We start from the raw sequence: 12,310 nt of genomic DNA on the forward strand, positions 1-12,310 counted from the left end.
ATAGTCTATACCTAGCGTATTTACGGGTGGCGCGGATGTTCGATCACGCAAACCAATGCCAGATCGCTACATCCACGCCCTAAAACTAAGTACAACTTATTAGTTAGTTGTCTGGAAGACTCAGCCAGCTAGAAATCTGTGGGTTGCAACTGCTGATGGGGTAAGGGTTAGGGTACATCGTGGATGTTAACTTACTCATAGATAAGCAAGCAAGTTGATAGAAACATTTCCACAAGCTTATTGTGGCCTGTTAATGCAATTGATACGATTGAAATTGTGAGTGAGTTGTCCATAAGTGTCCGGGGCACCCCTACTAGAGTATCACCGACACAACTGAGGTTCTACGGTACAGCCCACGACCGTTCTCTTGCTAACAAGACGGTAATTTCGCCGCCGATTTTCGCCAGCATACCCCTTCCAACTTGGTCATCACCATAGCCAGCTTCCTTCATATTTCACCGTCGGCACCAAGCCCTGTGTCCCCACTCACCCAGAACAGGACCTTACGATGTTGGTATGATTTATTCATACGGCCCTTCTGGACTACCTGGGTATTACAAGGATGTAGATTGCTGGAGTCTGATTTGTGCATTGGAGGCGCCGGATTGATGAGCGGCGCCGCGGTCGAGGTAGGGGTTGTGAAACCGGTTCACGGAAACGGGAGTGTAAGGCTGAGACACTTGCTTTTGTTTTGTGGAGATGGGGGTGCGGATCGCAGACGTGGGCTGATGGAGGAGTGATTGCCGGGGAGCAGGCCGGCAGTTAAGAGGTTGTGAAACGGCACTTTGTTTTTATTTCTGATAATGACAAAGGGTTGTACCGTGATCGTGTGAGCTAGCAGGATCTCCCCACGACTGCCGAATCGAGTTTCTTGCGCTGCAGCTCTGCGTCTGTTGGTGTTCGTCAGGCGAACCTTGCAGACCAACAGCACGGTCTCATCTCCACTTCCCGGTTTGAACGTACTCTAGGGGTTGCGAACGCCACATTGATAGTTCAACTCAACGCTTTGTCTGACTGCCGAAGACAAGCCTTTCTGCTTCGTTCTTTCCTCGGGGCGCACACTTAACTTAAGCGTTGCAGCGAAGGAGCCCGGATGCAAAACCATCTCTTCCTGTCTACCTAGTACCTAGTAAGTAGATCTAGGTGGCTCGTGCCGTTGGAGGCTCTTGTTTAATGCATCTCTCCCGCTCTGTACATGGTTCCTAGGTAGAAGGCCCGATGATGACTACCTGCCACGCTTTGATAATTGATATGCACCGCAAAGATCTTCGAGAAACATCTCAGCCCGCAATATCGGATGCAGGAATACATATGCTGCCGAGAGAGTTGCGGCCCGGCAACACCCCTCTGCTGAGATTCTTTCTGCAACACTAGCTCTTTCCGAGGTACTGATGATCAGGGTGGTATACGTGGCGAAGCAACTTCATCGATCGGTTACCGATGGCGCCCCAAATCACATAGCTCTCCATATAATCCAGTTCTCCAGCACCACGGTTGCAGGTGCAAAGGACCAGTGTGGGCGCTGGAGCATGCCGACAGCGAACAATTTCAGGGCGGACGTTCTTATGCTACAGAGTTCGAGCACACAGCTGTGATATCGAAGATGCTGAAGAAGGTGACAGTGCTGCTGTGCCCGGTGAGGTCGAAAAGTGCCTCGGCCAGAACACCCACGGCCAATGAGCTCTCTGTGCTTGGCGGAACTTGCACGGCTACGTCATCGTCTGCCATCATCCCGTCTGGCACCTGCCATCCACTTGATCGCCACGCACGGGAAGAGCCTACCACGCCGGCCGGTATCCCAACCTCAAATTTGACCGAACTTACATTTCTCAACCCTCCACATCAGATATCTTTGGAATAACACCCTGAGGTGATCCTTCACATTCGGATCCGGTACTTCCGCCTCTTCTGTCTGCGTTGCATCAGCATCATGGTCTTCGGTCTTAGCCGCCTGACGCCGCAGCGCATTATCATCTTCACTTCCGCATCTGTATTGTTCTGGCTAGTCGTAATTGGATTAACGCCAATAACATCACCACTCCCCCCCTATACAGGGCCACATGAGGTTGGCATCTTAGACGTCGAGACACAAGTTGAGAAGCGTGTCATTCGCGAAGCCACCTTGGAAGACACGGGAAAGAATGCATTCGAATTATCAACATTGGCGGTGACACTCTACTACCCTTCTTCTCTGCCCAACAGCCCTCCCTCACAACAACCATGGGCTCGTCCGTGGCTTCCTCAGCCAGTGTCGTTGATTGGTCAGGGTTACTCGCGCCTTGCAGGTGTATCCTTCTTGAGTCCTGTCTTTACTTTTGCCCTCTGGGCATTGGGCTCGTCGACCGTCATCCCTGGCATTGTAGATGCACCGGTTCTCTCTGGCTCCGAGAAGGTGCTTGTCGAGGAAGGCTCAGGCGCAGGCGGGTTTGGCAAGATCTTGGAGGCAGCAGAGCAAGAGCAAGAGCATACGGAGTTGAGGAGAGATGAAAAGATTGGGACGCTTCCCTGCGTCGTCTTCACGCATGGGATGGCTGGTATGAGCCAGAGCTACTCACACTACCTAGGCAGTATCGCCAGCCATGGCTTTCTTGTCGCAGCAGTGGAGCATCGCGATGGCAGCGGGCCGGGGACTATTGTTCACTATCCCAACAAGACGGAAAGGCGTGTCTGGCACATGAAGCTCAAGGATCTCGTGTACGTCGTGCTCATATGGCTCTATTGTGGCATCGATAGCTTACGAATTTAGGTCTGACCCACCTATGACCGACCTCGACCTAAAGGAAGCCCAACTCGCTTTCCGCGAGGCTGAGATCGCGGAGACAATTAAGCTCTTCGCACAACTTAACGACGGCGACGTACCAGTCATCAACCTTAAGCCCGGTTCTCCTCGTGAAGCACTTTCTGGCTTTAAGGACCGCCTAGACATATCGGCTGTCACAGTAGCGGGTCATTCTTACGGCGCCACTGGTGTCTTGCAGGCTCTCAAGTCCGCCGGACCCAAGGACTTGAGTCTTAACGGAGGTATTGCGCTGGACCCCGGCAAAGGATCAGGTCCGCTAAACAAGGACATCAACGTTCCTCTACTGGTCATGCAAAGTGGAGAGTGGACCGACAAGCAGACCACATTCTACGAGCAGGGCTGGCACTTCGATGTTGTTAAGAAAATTGTTGAAAACGTGAAGGCTGGTTGGATGATGACCTTGAGTAAGTTTGGATTCAAAATGCTAGTTATGTTATACTGACTACTTCCAGCTGGCACTGCGCATCCATCTTGCACCGATGCACCTCTCATCGTACCTTGGATTATGAAGCTTGTGACAGGCACGTCACTCGAGTCAAGAGTTGCGTTGCACGAATACATTGACGCGTCAGTCCACTTCTTGAAGTTCTTGAAGACAGGCGAGAAGGGGGGCATCCTTGCGAGCGACGTCACCAGCTCGGCAGGACCGTTGGGAGACGCTGACAAGCGTACAAAAGCGAAGGGAGAGTCTGGCGCAGATTGGGAAGTCCACGTCGTGCCTGAAACAAAATCTGAGTAGATGCGCAAGCCGAACGAACGAATAATAGAGCCTGACACGACGTACTCAAGGCGGATTGCAGTGGAAGCTTCTGCGACACAGCCGTAACATGGAAGTGGAGAACGCGGAATAGCGCATGCAGCTCACGGGAATACCCGCTTCCATGTTCTATTCACTTATGAAAGAAAGTCCAGATGATCCAGCTTGAACATGACGAAATCTTCAGTTCAGGGAAATTTTGGTGTCTAGGCCGCAAATCGCCTAAACTGTTGACCAACGTGGTTCTAAATTTATCGATAGCGTGCATGACCCTTGCGGTTGCGCGGGGAGGCGTGAGCTAGCTGTAGTGAGGCTGAGTGCGCTGCGGGTATCCTTCAGCTGCAATGTCAGACAAACACTCCGGAAGCCTTCTGCCTCGTCCCTGCGCTCGCTGAGAGCTCTGCTATCCTTTTCGTACTCTGGATTCCAGGAATAATCCCTTAATCTTCCTGCTACGCCGATTGCGACGACGCCGACCAAAACCGTGAGTTTCCGCAGGCTGAGCCGCGTAAACACAGCACTTTTTCGCCCAGAGTCCATAACAACGCACCTCGAGCGCCTTCGAGAGGGCTACAGACGCAAACATGCCGGTCGGGCGGATACCGCAAAGCTATATACAAAAGTGCAAGATTGGGTTGCACTTCCTGCAGGCCTTGTTCATCTTCGTCGCAGCATGTCTTACGATCGCTGTAATGACACGAGGTGACATTGGCGGCGCGACCAAGTACTACTTTGCTATGGTGAGTGTAGTATGATAACTACTGCCCGGCCTTGAGGCTGGTTGGGAAACTACGGTTGTTGAACCGTGAGCAGAGCAAAGCTGACACGCTTCCGCAGTGCTTCCTGTCCATACCCGCGATCATCTACCTCGTCATGGTGCCCATGTGGAGTCGAACGAAGAAATTCGCGAACGCATATGCGTTCCTGACAGTCGACTTGCTGTACACAAGTTAGTATACAATTAGTCGGCGCGCGCAACAAGGCTGACAAAAGGACAGTCCTTTGGTTCGCAGCGTTCATTGCAGTCGCAATGTGGAACTCAGCAGGCATAAAACAAGGCGCTGAAGAAAAAGACATCAGCGAGGACGAGCGCAACTGCACCACGTTCAAGTATGGCACCGAGGCAATGTGCAACATCAGCAAAGGCGCAGTCGGCATCGGTGTCATGATCTTGTAAGCACCACAGACCTGTAAACTACAACACGGCAAGACTGACACCACACGATAGCATTTTCTTCGCCCTCTCCTCCGCAATCTCCGGCTACTACATGCACAAGTTCCTCCGCGAAGGCGTCCTGCCCTACGACTCTAAGGAACAGAACCCCTACTACGCGAGCGGCGACAACAGCAAAGACAACGCCTGGTCCACCGAGATCGAAACCCACGACTCGGACGAGGACGACAGACGCACCGAGCGCGGCGGTAACCAGGAGGAAGACGAGTACGCGCTGCTGCACTCGACCGAGACAGACGCGGGCCGCCACCCCGGCCGCCCGCTGAGCTGGGGCGAGGACAGGAACGGCGAGCCGTACGATAGACCGACGGGCTACGCGGACTATAGGGAGAGCACGAATGCATATGGCACCGATGCGCTGTCGCCTGGCGGGTACACGCTTGGCGGCGGGTACGAGGAGTTTAGGAAAGAGCCGACTCCCAACTTGGGCGCCAGTATTGCCTCGAATGCTGAGAGGGCACCCAGTAGGACCAGCCAGTTCGGCGGGAGTGGGTATGGCTTCAGCGGACCGAACAATGTGTAGGGAGCTCTTCTGGCTGATCCGAATTCACGTGAGGAGCTTGCGTTTGAGCGTTCTGTAGGCATGGCATTCTGCTCTTGGTTTGGGCGGGCAAGCACGTGCTAGGACGACTCGTCTTGTGCCTGAGCGATATTAGCATTGGACAACGATTCATTCAATTCTCGAAGAACAAAATTTCGACACGCGCTCATTCGCGATCATGACCGTTGCAAGACGTGATCGTAAAGATGCGACAGCGACACAGCGTAAACGTTGCATCTTCCAATTCCCCGTCCTGGGTGTCTTCACGCATTCAGCATGTGGATATGGAGCACCAAGATTGCCTTGTGGTAAGCGTGTGTGCTGCACGTGTGATGTCAGGGCAGGCGGTGCGGATTGATCGAACACGGGCTTGCCAGGAGTACACAGAATGCATGTCTTAACAAGTAAGTACGGACTGCTCTGATCCAAAGTGCGGGTGAAATGCTGCGTGACGGCTGGTGTAACCACGCTGATGTGTTGCTCATACTCGCTCTGTGAGGCCATCGGTGCAGGTGAGGATAATTTGAAGGTGAGGCTGCGGATACTTTCAGCAGCTAAGATGTAACTGCCATGTCTAATTCACCAACTATATACACTTCAAAGTGGGGTGTACAACCTCTAGGGATATGCGCTAGTCATGCCTCGGCTCTCCCAACCCCTGTCCTCAATCAAGAGGTCTGGTTACGCGACCTCGCTCCTGACCGCGCAGTAGCAATTCGCTCGAAGCTGTGTACTTGTTTGTTGCGTCTATCCGTTCCCCTCGCTTGAGATTGACGAGGGCATGCAAGCATCGGGCGCGGGACGACGGCGCAGGGCCGCGCTTCTCCGGCAGAGAGCCATACTAATCATCGTCATCACGTGGGTGCTGTTTTGTAATCACGCGTAGCTTTGCACCTTAGTCAACCAAATCCAGACTGTTCGTATGATGTATGATGTGCATTTTCCTTTCTCTTGCATTGACCTTCCTCTTGCATTTCCCTTTCTCTTGCATTTCCCTTCCTCTTGCATTTTCCTTCCTCTTGCATTTTCCTTTCTCTCCAGGCGGTTCCCATCAGACTTGCATTGCAAAAGGGCTTTGAAAAATATATCGCCCATCATGACTGTCTCCGAGGTAGGTGAGCTTCCAGCGCGTTGAGCTTCGCTTTACCAAGGTTTCCCATGTTGATATCACAGCCCCGCTGCGCCCAGCGTCTACATTCGAAGAGCCCCTGCGGTGGCATGCCTTCTCGGTTCCGAAGCGTTATACCCTCTGAGCATTTCCCTGCGGAAACGGACCGGTACGTCTTATATGTCAACGCAGTCTGTCCATGGGCGCATCGCGCAGTCATCGTCCGCAGCTTGAAGGGACTGGAGGACGTTGTCGAAATGGTCGAGGTGGATGCCAGGGATCCCGTGCATGGGTGGTACTTCTCCGGACGGCGCGGCCCGTCGTGTGATCCCAGATATGGCATTCGATGGCTGAAAGAGCTATACCTGAGGGCTGATCCCGGTTACGCCGGACGTATCACGATACCAGTGCTATGGGACAGGCAGCGAGGTCCGTTCCAGGCGACTTTGCCATGATGTAATTACAGCTGACGCCACGCAGAAACAATCGTCAACAACGAAAGCGGAGACATCGTCCGCATACTGACCAGATCGTTCGACCATCTCCTGCCCCCCGCTCGCCGCGAAGCCAACAAAGGACCTGCGGCTCTCGTCCCAGCCGCTCTGGCGCCGCAAATCGACGAGCTAAACTCCTGGGTCCACGACACGGTGAACAACGGCGTGTACAAGATCGGCTTCGCCACCTCGCAAGCCGCGTACAACGAGCACATTGCTAAGCTCTTTCAATCCCTGGACCGCCTGGAAGCCCATCTGTCGCAACCGCAGCACAGTCCGTATCTGTTTGGCCCACACGTAACCGAAGCGGACGTGCGGTTGTACACGACGCTCATCCGCTTCGACGTCGCGTACTATCCGCTTTTCAAATGCAATATCAAGATGATACGGATGGACTACCCCCGACTGCATGCGTGGCTGAGACGGCTGTATTGGGACGAAGGGCCGGAGACCGCGGGCGGAGCGTTTAGGAAGAGCACTCAATTTGAAGTGGTGAGTAGTCTTTTCCCTGCATCTGGTGGCTTCACGACTGACTGTCGTAGATTAAGCGGGGATATGCGTCGGTGACAGTGGGGAACGGCGTTGTGCCCGCTGGACCGCTACCGCATGTTCTGCCTCTGTAATCGACGAGGAAACAGCACATTCGTCCAGCCGTTTGCGCTCTCGACAGCTGTCTTTGGTCGGTGCGGTAGTCGCTGGTGGTGCGGTAGTCGCTGGTAGTGCGATGTCGTCGCGTGCCACAGTGGCGTAGCAGCGTGTCAAAGGAGCGGCTCTACCTTTCTAGAATCGCAGAACACTGAATATGCCTCTGCTCGTCTCTCCGGGGAGCGTTGACGTCGTACTGACCTCTCAGATGCTGTTCGCTGACTGGAACCTGCGCGTTGTGGGGCGCGCTGCGGATTCAACGCGCGTGGAGGAGGACGGACGGGACGGGAAACGCAAGAGGCAGGGGAGGAAGGACGAAGACCCTAGCTCTTGAGTCGCGTTGATCGCACCGATTTCTCTCTGCACGTGCTGGGTTGCAGGTGAGTGCATGCGGCCATGCACTGGAGCGGGGGGTTGTCGACGCCTTGCAGCCTCGAACGGGGGTGACGCAACACAGACGCGATTCTCGTGATCAGAAGGGATGTGTGATTGTGTGTCTCAGGAGCAGGAAATAATGTCCAGTTGCAACCCCATGTATGTGCCGCGCATCGCCGAGCCCGCTCAGCTCACGCCATCATACGGCGTCCCACCATGCGCCATTGACCCAGACGCCAAGTATGTATATGTAGGTGCAACGTCACGCGCCGCCACCAACCGGCGTGCCGCTCCTGCTTATGCGCGTATGCACGCTGCCGGAGCTGTTGTTGCGCGGCACGGGTGTGGAGCTCCTGCTCCGCTCTCTCTCGCGCTCGCGGTCCTCGATCTTGACGCGCTCGCGCGCCTCCTCGACGAGCCGCTTAGCTTCGCGTACGTTGCGCATCGTGCGGCCCAGTTTGCCTTCCTTGCCTTCCTGCAGCTTCTGCAGCTCGCCGCGCGCCTCAATGTCTTCCTTGGTCTTCTTGACGAACTCCTTAAACCCTCCTTTCAGGCCGCGACCAATGTCCTTGCCCTCGTCGAACACGCAGTCGCTGTCGCGGATGCGCTTGATGTCCTCGACGCGGCGGGTGAGGTAGAGCGTTGGGTGGCGGTGCTGGTCTTTACGTTGATTGATGATGCGCTGGACTTCTTCCTCATATGCCGCTTCGTAGACGTTGATGTCGACATTGGAAGGCGACTCGGACACGAAGAAGGTGTCTACGCTTGCGGACTCTTCGCCGGTGCCGATGTTGAGGAAGAGCGTATCTTCGAGAGGATCGTGTGCGTGGCCTTTACCGATCGGCGTCGAGGGCCCCGATGCTATAGTGCTGGGTGTGGTGACGGAGGGTGCGGCAGCAGGTCGGTGAGACATGTTGCCGTGTATGACATTGGCGTCATCTGGGCTCAGCGAGGTTGGCGCATTCGCTCTTGTGATGGTCGAACGCTTAGCCGGTTGTGTCGCGAAAGCCTCTTCACGGAAGCCTGTCGATTCGTTAGTCAAGCCCTGCTGCGCGGTGACGGCAACGCATACTGCCGTGGGTGTCGATGTCGCGATGAACACCTTCGGTAACCAGCGCTCCTTCGACAGGCCGCCGGTTGTCTGTGTCTTGCGATTTCGACTTCCGTAATGCCGAAGGTCTCATTGACAGTGGAGGCTGTACAATTCTTGAGGCACTACCTAGTATCCCGTCCAGGCGCTCTGGTCTCCGTCTGAAGAGCAATTGTTTGAATCGCTTCACTGCTTGAACCTGGTCGTTGTCAGTATTGTCTCCAGCTTTGAGATGGCAGGCAAACCCTTACCACCGTCACAAGATGGCCCATGTTCCCCGTAATGGCAGCATTGACTTCCTCATCGGTGGGCGGTGCTATTATGATGGCGACGTTTTCGGACTTGGAGAGTAGAGGATCAGCGCCGTTTCGTGTGACCCAGGGGTGTTCCTGGACGAGTCAGCATACAGGAATGACATGCACCCTTGGTGACGTACTCGGAGCTGTTCAATGTTTATCCGCTTCTTGGGGTCTTTCTCAAGCAGTCGACGGAGGAGGTCCTTGAGGTCCTCGTTGCAGTCGCTGTCGAACTCGACCTCATCCATCCGTATCGCCTGGTACAACTCAATCATGCCGTGCTTCTCAAAGGGGATGCGGCCGAAGCGCAGACAGTATAGTGTGCAGCCCATGGACCAGATATCGGCCGCTCTGCCAGAGACATGTCCGTGTTTCGCAACGCAGAGTTCTGGCGGCATAAACGCCGGTGATCCTGCGGACTTGGCGGTCCTCATCTCGCCGTCCTTGTCGAACATTTCTGAGACGCCAAAGTCGACAATCTTGAGCACATCGTCTTCTGTGATGAGGCAGTTGTCGGGCTTGATGTCACGGTGGATAATGCCCTGCGCGTGGACTAGACTGTAGTTAGATGCAGGCCTGTCAAGCGTGTGTTGCTCTCGACATACGGTACTCCAGGCCCAGGATCATGTCTCGCAGCCAGCATCTGCACTGCTCTTCACTGTATGGATCTGCACGCTCTTCGAGGCCAACCTGCATGACGACGCCCTTCTTGCACATCTCCATGACCATGTACAGCGAGTCTTCCTCCGGGTCGTCGAGCACTTCGATTAGCGACACCAGATTGGGGTGGTTGAGCTTCTTCATAATGGCAATCTCCTCCTTGATCAACTCGAAGGCGTTGTTCTCGCCCTCGGTGGACGAGTGTCGGTGCAGCGGGGAGTTGAAGCCGATGCCGGCAGGCAGGGCGCGTCGGCGATTGCTGGGCCGGCGGAGCAGGTTCGATTGGGCGCGTTTGCGCAGGCGCGACTTGGAGAACTCCTTGACAGCGTACTCCTGGCCGTACTGGTCGACGGCGAGGTGGACGGCGCCGAACGAGCCGCGGCCAATCTCCTGCTTGATCAGGTACTGGTTGATGCGGTGCTGGGCGGTGCCGTCATCCTCGCTGTTGCTGTACTCGGACCGCGCATTGAGCGTTTCCTGGACGGTCAGACGACGCAACGGCTGGGGAGGCGGGCTGTGACGTACCTTGACGCGTCTTGTGCTCGAGGCAGCTCGGCGGTGGTGTCGGAGCGGGCTCTGGTACGCGGGCGTGGACCTGGCCATCATCTGTCAGCACCTCCGCGGCGGGGCAGCATTGACGTAGCAGCGTTTGGGCGGCGCACATGTACTTGACGGGCGCCGGGCGAGCGTCGGCGGCGGCGGCGGCAGCGGCGGCAGCGGGGACGTCGAGGGTGGGGCGCGAGGTGTAGAAGCCGGGGTGGTGGTGGGGGCTGTGGTCGGCGGCGGGCGTCGAGGGCGTCGCGGGCGAGGATGTCTGGTCTGCGGGGTGCTCGGGCGGCTGCGACATGGATAGATCTATGCTACAGGGCGGCGATGCGGGCGAGCGGGCGGCGACGAATACGAGGCTAGACGAGAGCTGGATAGATAGAAAGAGAATAATATAGGGAAAGCTGGATGGCTAGCAAGGGGCGACCGTTGAGGTGAGCGCTCTGCACTGACATGCGCCGGGCAGTGGGCAGGTAACTATGGTATGTATGGCTCAATGCAGCGCGACCGGGCGGGCAATGAGGGGGGCTCGGTGGCTTCGAAAAAGTCCTTTCAGCCTCAGGCTCGGTCAATCACTTGCGGCCGCTGCCCACGAGCCACCGCAGCCACTGCAGCCCATAGACCCCGCTGCGTCACTTGCTTGGCGAACATGTATCCCCAGAGCGCGAACGGCATCATGGCGGGTGCTGGACGGCGCTCCGTTTGCTCATTCGCCAACGTTGACGTTGACGTTGACGTTGACGTTGGTTGGCGTTGGCGTTGGCGTTGACGTTGCTGAGCCTCCACCGGCAACCATCCGCAATGGCGCCCTGCGTGTCGATCACTCGCAGACGGGCTGCATGGTAGACAGAAGCAAGCAATCTGACACCACTTGCTGCTGCTCGCCGCGTGAAGCTTGAACAGGCTGTCAGAGCTGCATCCCGGAGCTACCCCTCAGCGCACGTGCCTTGCCCTTCACCAACATCGCCGCTCACCGCCCGCCCACGCTCCGCCAACATGGTTCTCTACAGCTTCTACATATTCGACCGGCACAGTGCGCACACACACCCGCCACCCCAGCACGCAACACGGCTAACACCACCCAGCGGAGTGCATATACAGCCGGCGCTGGGCCCCGCGCCCAACATCCTCCTCCGGCGCGTCCACGGCCACGAAATCCACGCGCCCCACCTCTAGCGCGTCGCTGGCCTCGACCACACCCGCCGCTGCCGCCGATGCCCCCAGCACGCCGCACAGGGGGCTCTCGCACGCCGACGACGAGAAGCTGATCTTCGGACTCGTCTTCTCGCTGCGCAACATGGTGACGAAGCTGGGCGGGGCCGACGACACGTTCCTCTCGTACCGCACGGGCGAGTACAAGCTGCACTACTACGAGACGCCCACGCGCATGAAGTTCGTCATGCTCACCGACACCAAAGTGCCCAATCTACGACAGTACCTGTACCAGATCTGGGCCAATCTGTACGTCGAGTATGTCGTCAAGAACCCGCTGGCGCCCATGGAGCATCCGGGGGGCGTGGGCGTGAGCAACGAGCTGTTTGAGAGGGGGCTGGAAGCCTTCCTGGGCGCGGTGCTGCCTGCTTGAGGGGGGATGGGAGAGGGGATACTTTAGGGGGGTGGGAGAAAACACGTAAGGGGGATGGGATAAACACTTGAGGGGGATGGGATAAACACTTGAGGGGGATGGGATAAACACTTGAGGGGGATGGGATAAACACTTAAGGGGGATGTGAGAAAACACTTTAGGGGAATGGAGAAAACACT

General features: G+C 56.2%; 5 protein-coding genes across 5 annotated transcripts; 4 read left to right on the forward strand and 1 right to left on the reverse strand.

The window, feature by feature from the left end:
- Positions 1-1,930: 1,930 nt before the first annotated feature.
- Positions 1,931-3,539, forward strand: M421DRAFT_97742 (PAF-acetylhydrolase family member; the record flags this gene model as incomplete). Its single annotated transcript, XM_033598538.1, has 3 exons — positions 1,931-2,694; positions 2,747-3,204; positions 3,253-3,539. The coding sequence occupies 3 exons, from the start codon at positions 1,931-1,933 to the stop codon at positions 3,537-3,539; spliced, it is 1,509 nt and encodes a 502-aa protein (XP_033453909.1).
- Positions 3,540-3,909: 370 nt separating this feature from the next.
- M421DRAFT_416011 (uncharacterized protein) lies at positions 3,910-5,504 on the forward strand. Its single transcript, XM_033590914.1, has 4 exons — positions 3,910-4,297; positions 4,395-4,506; positions 4,556-4,730; positions 4,786-5,504. The coding sequence occupies exons 1-4, from the start codon at positions 4,142-4,144 to the stop codon at positions 5,312-5,314; spliced, it is 972 nt and encodes a 323-aa protein (XP_033453910.1). The 5' UTR covers positions 3,910-4,141; the 3' UTR covers positions 5,315-5,504.
- Positions 5,505-6,550: 1,046 nt separating this feature from the next.
- M421DRAFT_52137 (transferase) lies at positions 6,551-7,557 on the forward strand (the record flags this gene model as incomplete). The annotated part of the gene is made up of 3 exons (XM_033594999.1): positions 6,551-6,869; positions 6,921-7,426; positions 7,477-7,557. The coding sequence occupies 3 exons, from the start codon at positions 6,551-6,553 to the stop codon at positions 7,555-7,557; spliced, it is 906 nt and encodes a 301-aa protein (XP_033453911.1).
- A 659-nt stretch (positions 7,558-8,216) lies between these two features.
- On the reverse strand, positions 8,217-10,847 carry M421DRAFT_1045 (calmodulin dependent protein kinase; the record flags this gene model as incomplete). Its single annotated transcript, XM_033587029.1, has 7 exons — positions 8,217-8,977; positions 9,027-9,243; positions 9,296-9,433; positions 9,481-9,893; positions 9,946-10,477; positions 10,526-10,595; positions 10,663-10,847. The coding sequence occupies 7 exons, from the start codon at positions 10,845-10,847 to the stop codon at positions 8,217-8,219; spliced, it is 2,316 nt and encodes a 771-aa protein (XP_033453912.1).
- A 368-nt stretch (positions 10,848-11,215) lies between these two features.
- M421DRAFT_416014 (snare-like protein) lies at positions 11,216-12,266 on the forward strand. Its single transcript, XM_033590915.1, has 2 exons — positions 11,216-11,579; positions 11,632-12,266. Exons 1-2 carry the CDS (start codon positions 11,543-11,545, stop codon positions 12,129-12,131), a joined length of 537 nt encoding a protein of 178 aa, XP_033453913.1. The 5' UTR covers positions 11,216-11,542; the 3' UTR covers positions 12,132-12,266.
- Positions 12,267-12,310: the final 44 nt, after the last annotated feature.

The sequence above is a fragment of the Didymella exigua genome, assembly GCF_010094145.1.
Source record: "Didymella exigua CBS 183.55 unplaced genomic scaffold M421scaffold_2, whole genome shotgun sequence".
NCBI lineage: Eukaryota > Fungi > Ascomycota > Dothideomycetes > Pleosporales > Didymellaceae > Didymella > Didymella exigua.

What these genes read in the sequence shown, in the direction of transcription:
- M421DRAFT_416011 (XM_033590914.1), top strand. Translation starts at nt 4,142, where the DNA reads ATGCCGGTCGGGCGGATACCGCAAAGCTATATACAAAAGTGCAAGATT. An exon ending in CCAAGTACTACTTTGCTATG is followed by an intron (nt 4,298 to 4,394) that starts GTGAGTGTAGTA and finishes ACGCTTCCGCAG; the next exon opens with TGCTTCCTGTCCATACCCGC. An exon ending in GGCATCGGTGTCATGATCTT is followed by an intron (nt 4,731 to 4,785) that starts GTAAGCACCACA and finishes ACCACACGATAG; the next exon opens with CATTTTCTTCGCCCTCTCCT.
- M421DRAFT_416014 (XM_033590915.1), top strand. Translation starts at nt 11,543, where the DNA reads ATGGTTCTCTACAGCTTCTACATATTCGACCGGCACA. An exon ending in CTACATATTCGACCGGCACA is followed by an intron (nt 11,580 to 11,631) that starts GTGCGCACACAC and finishes AACACCACCCAG; the next exon opens with CGGAGTGCATATACAGCCGG.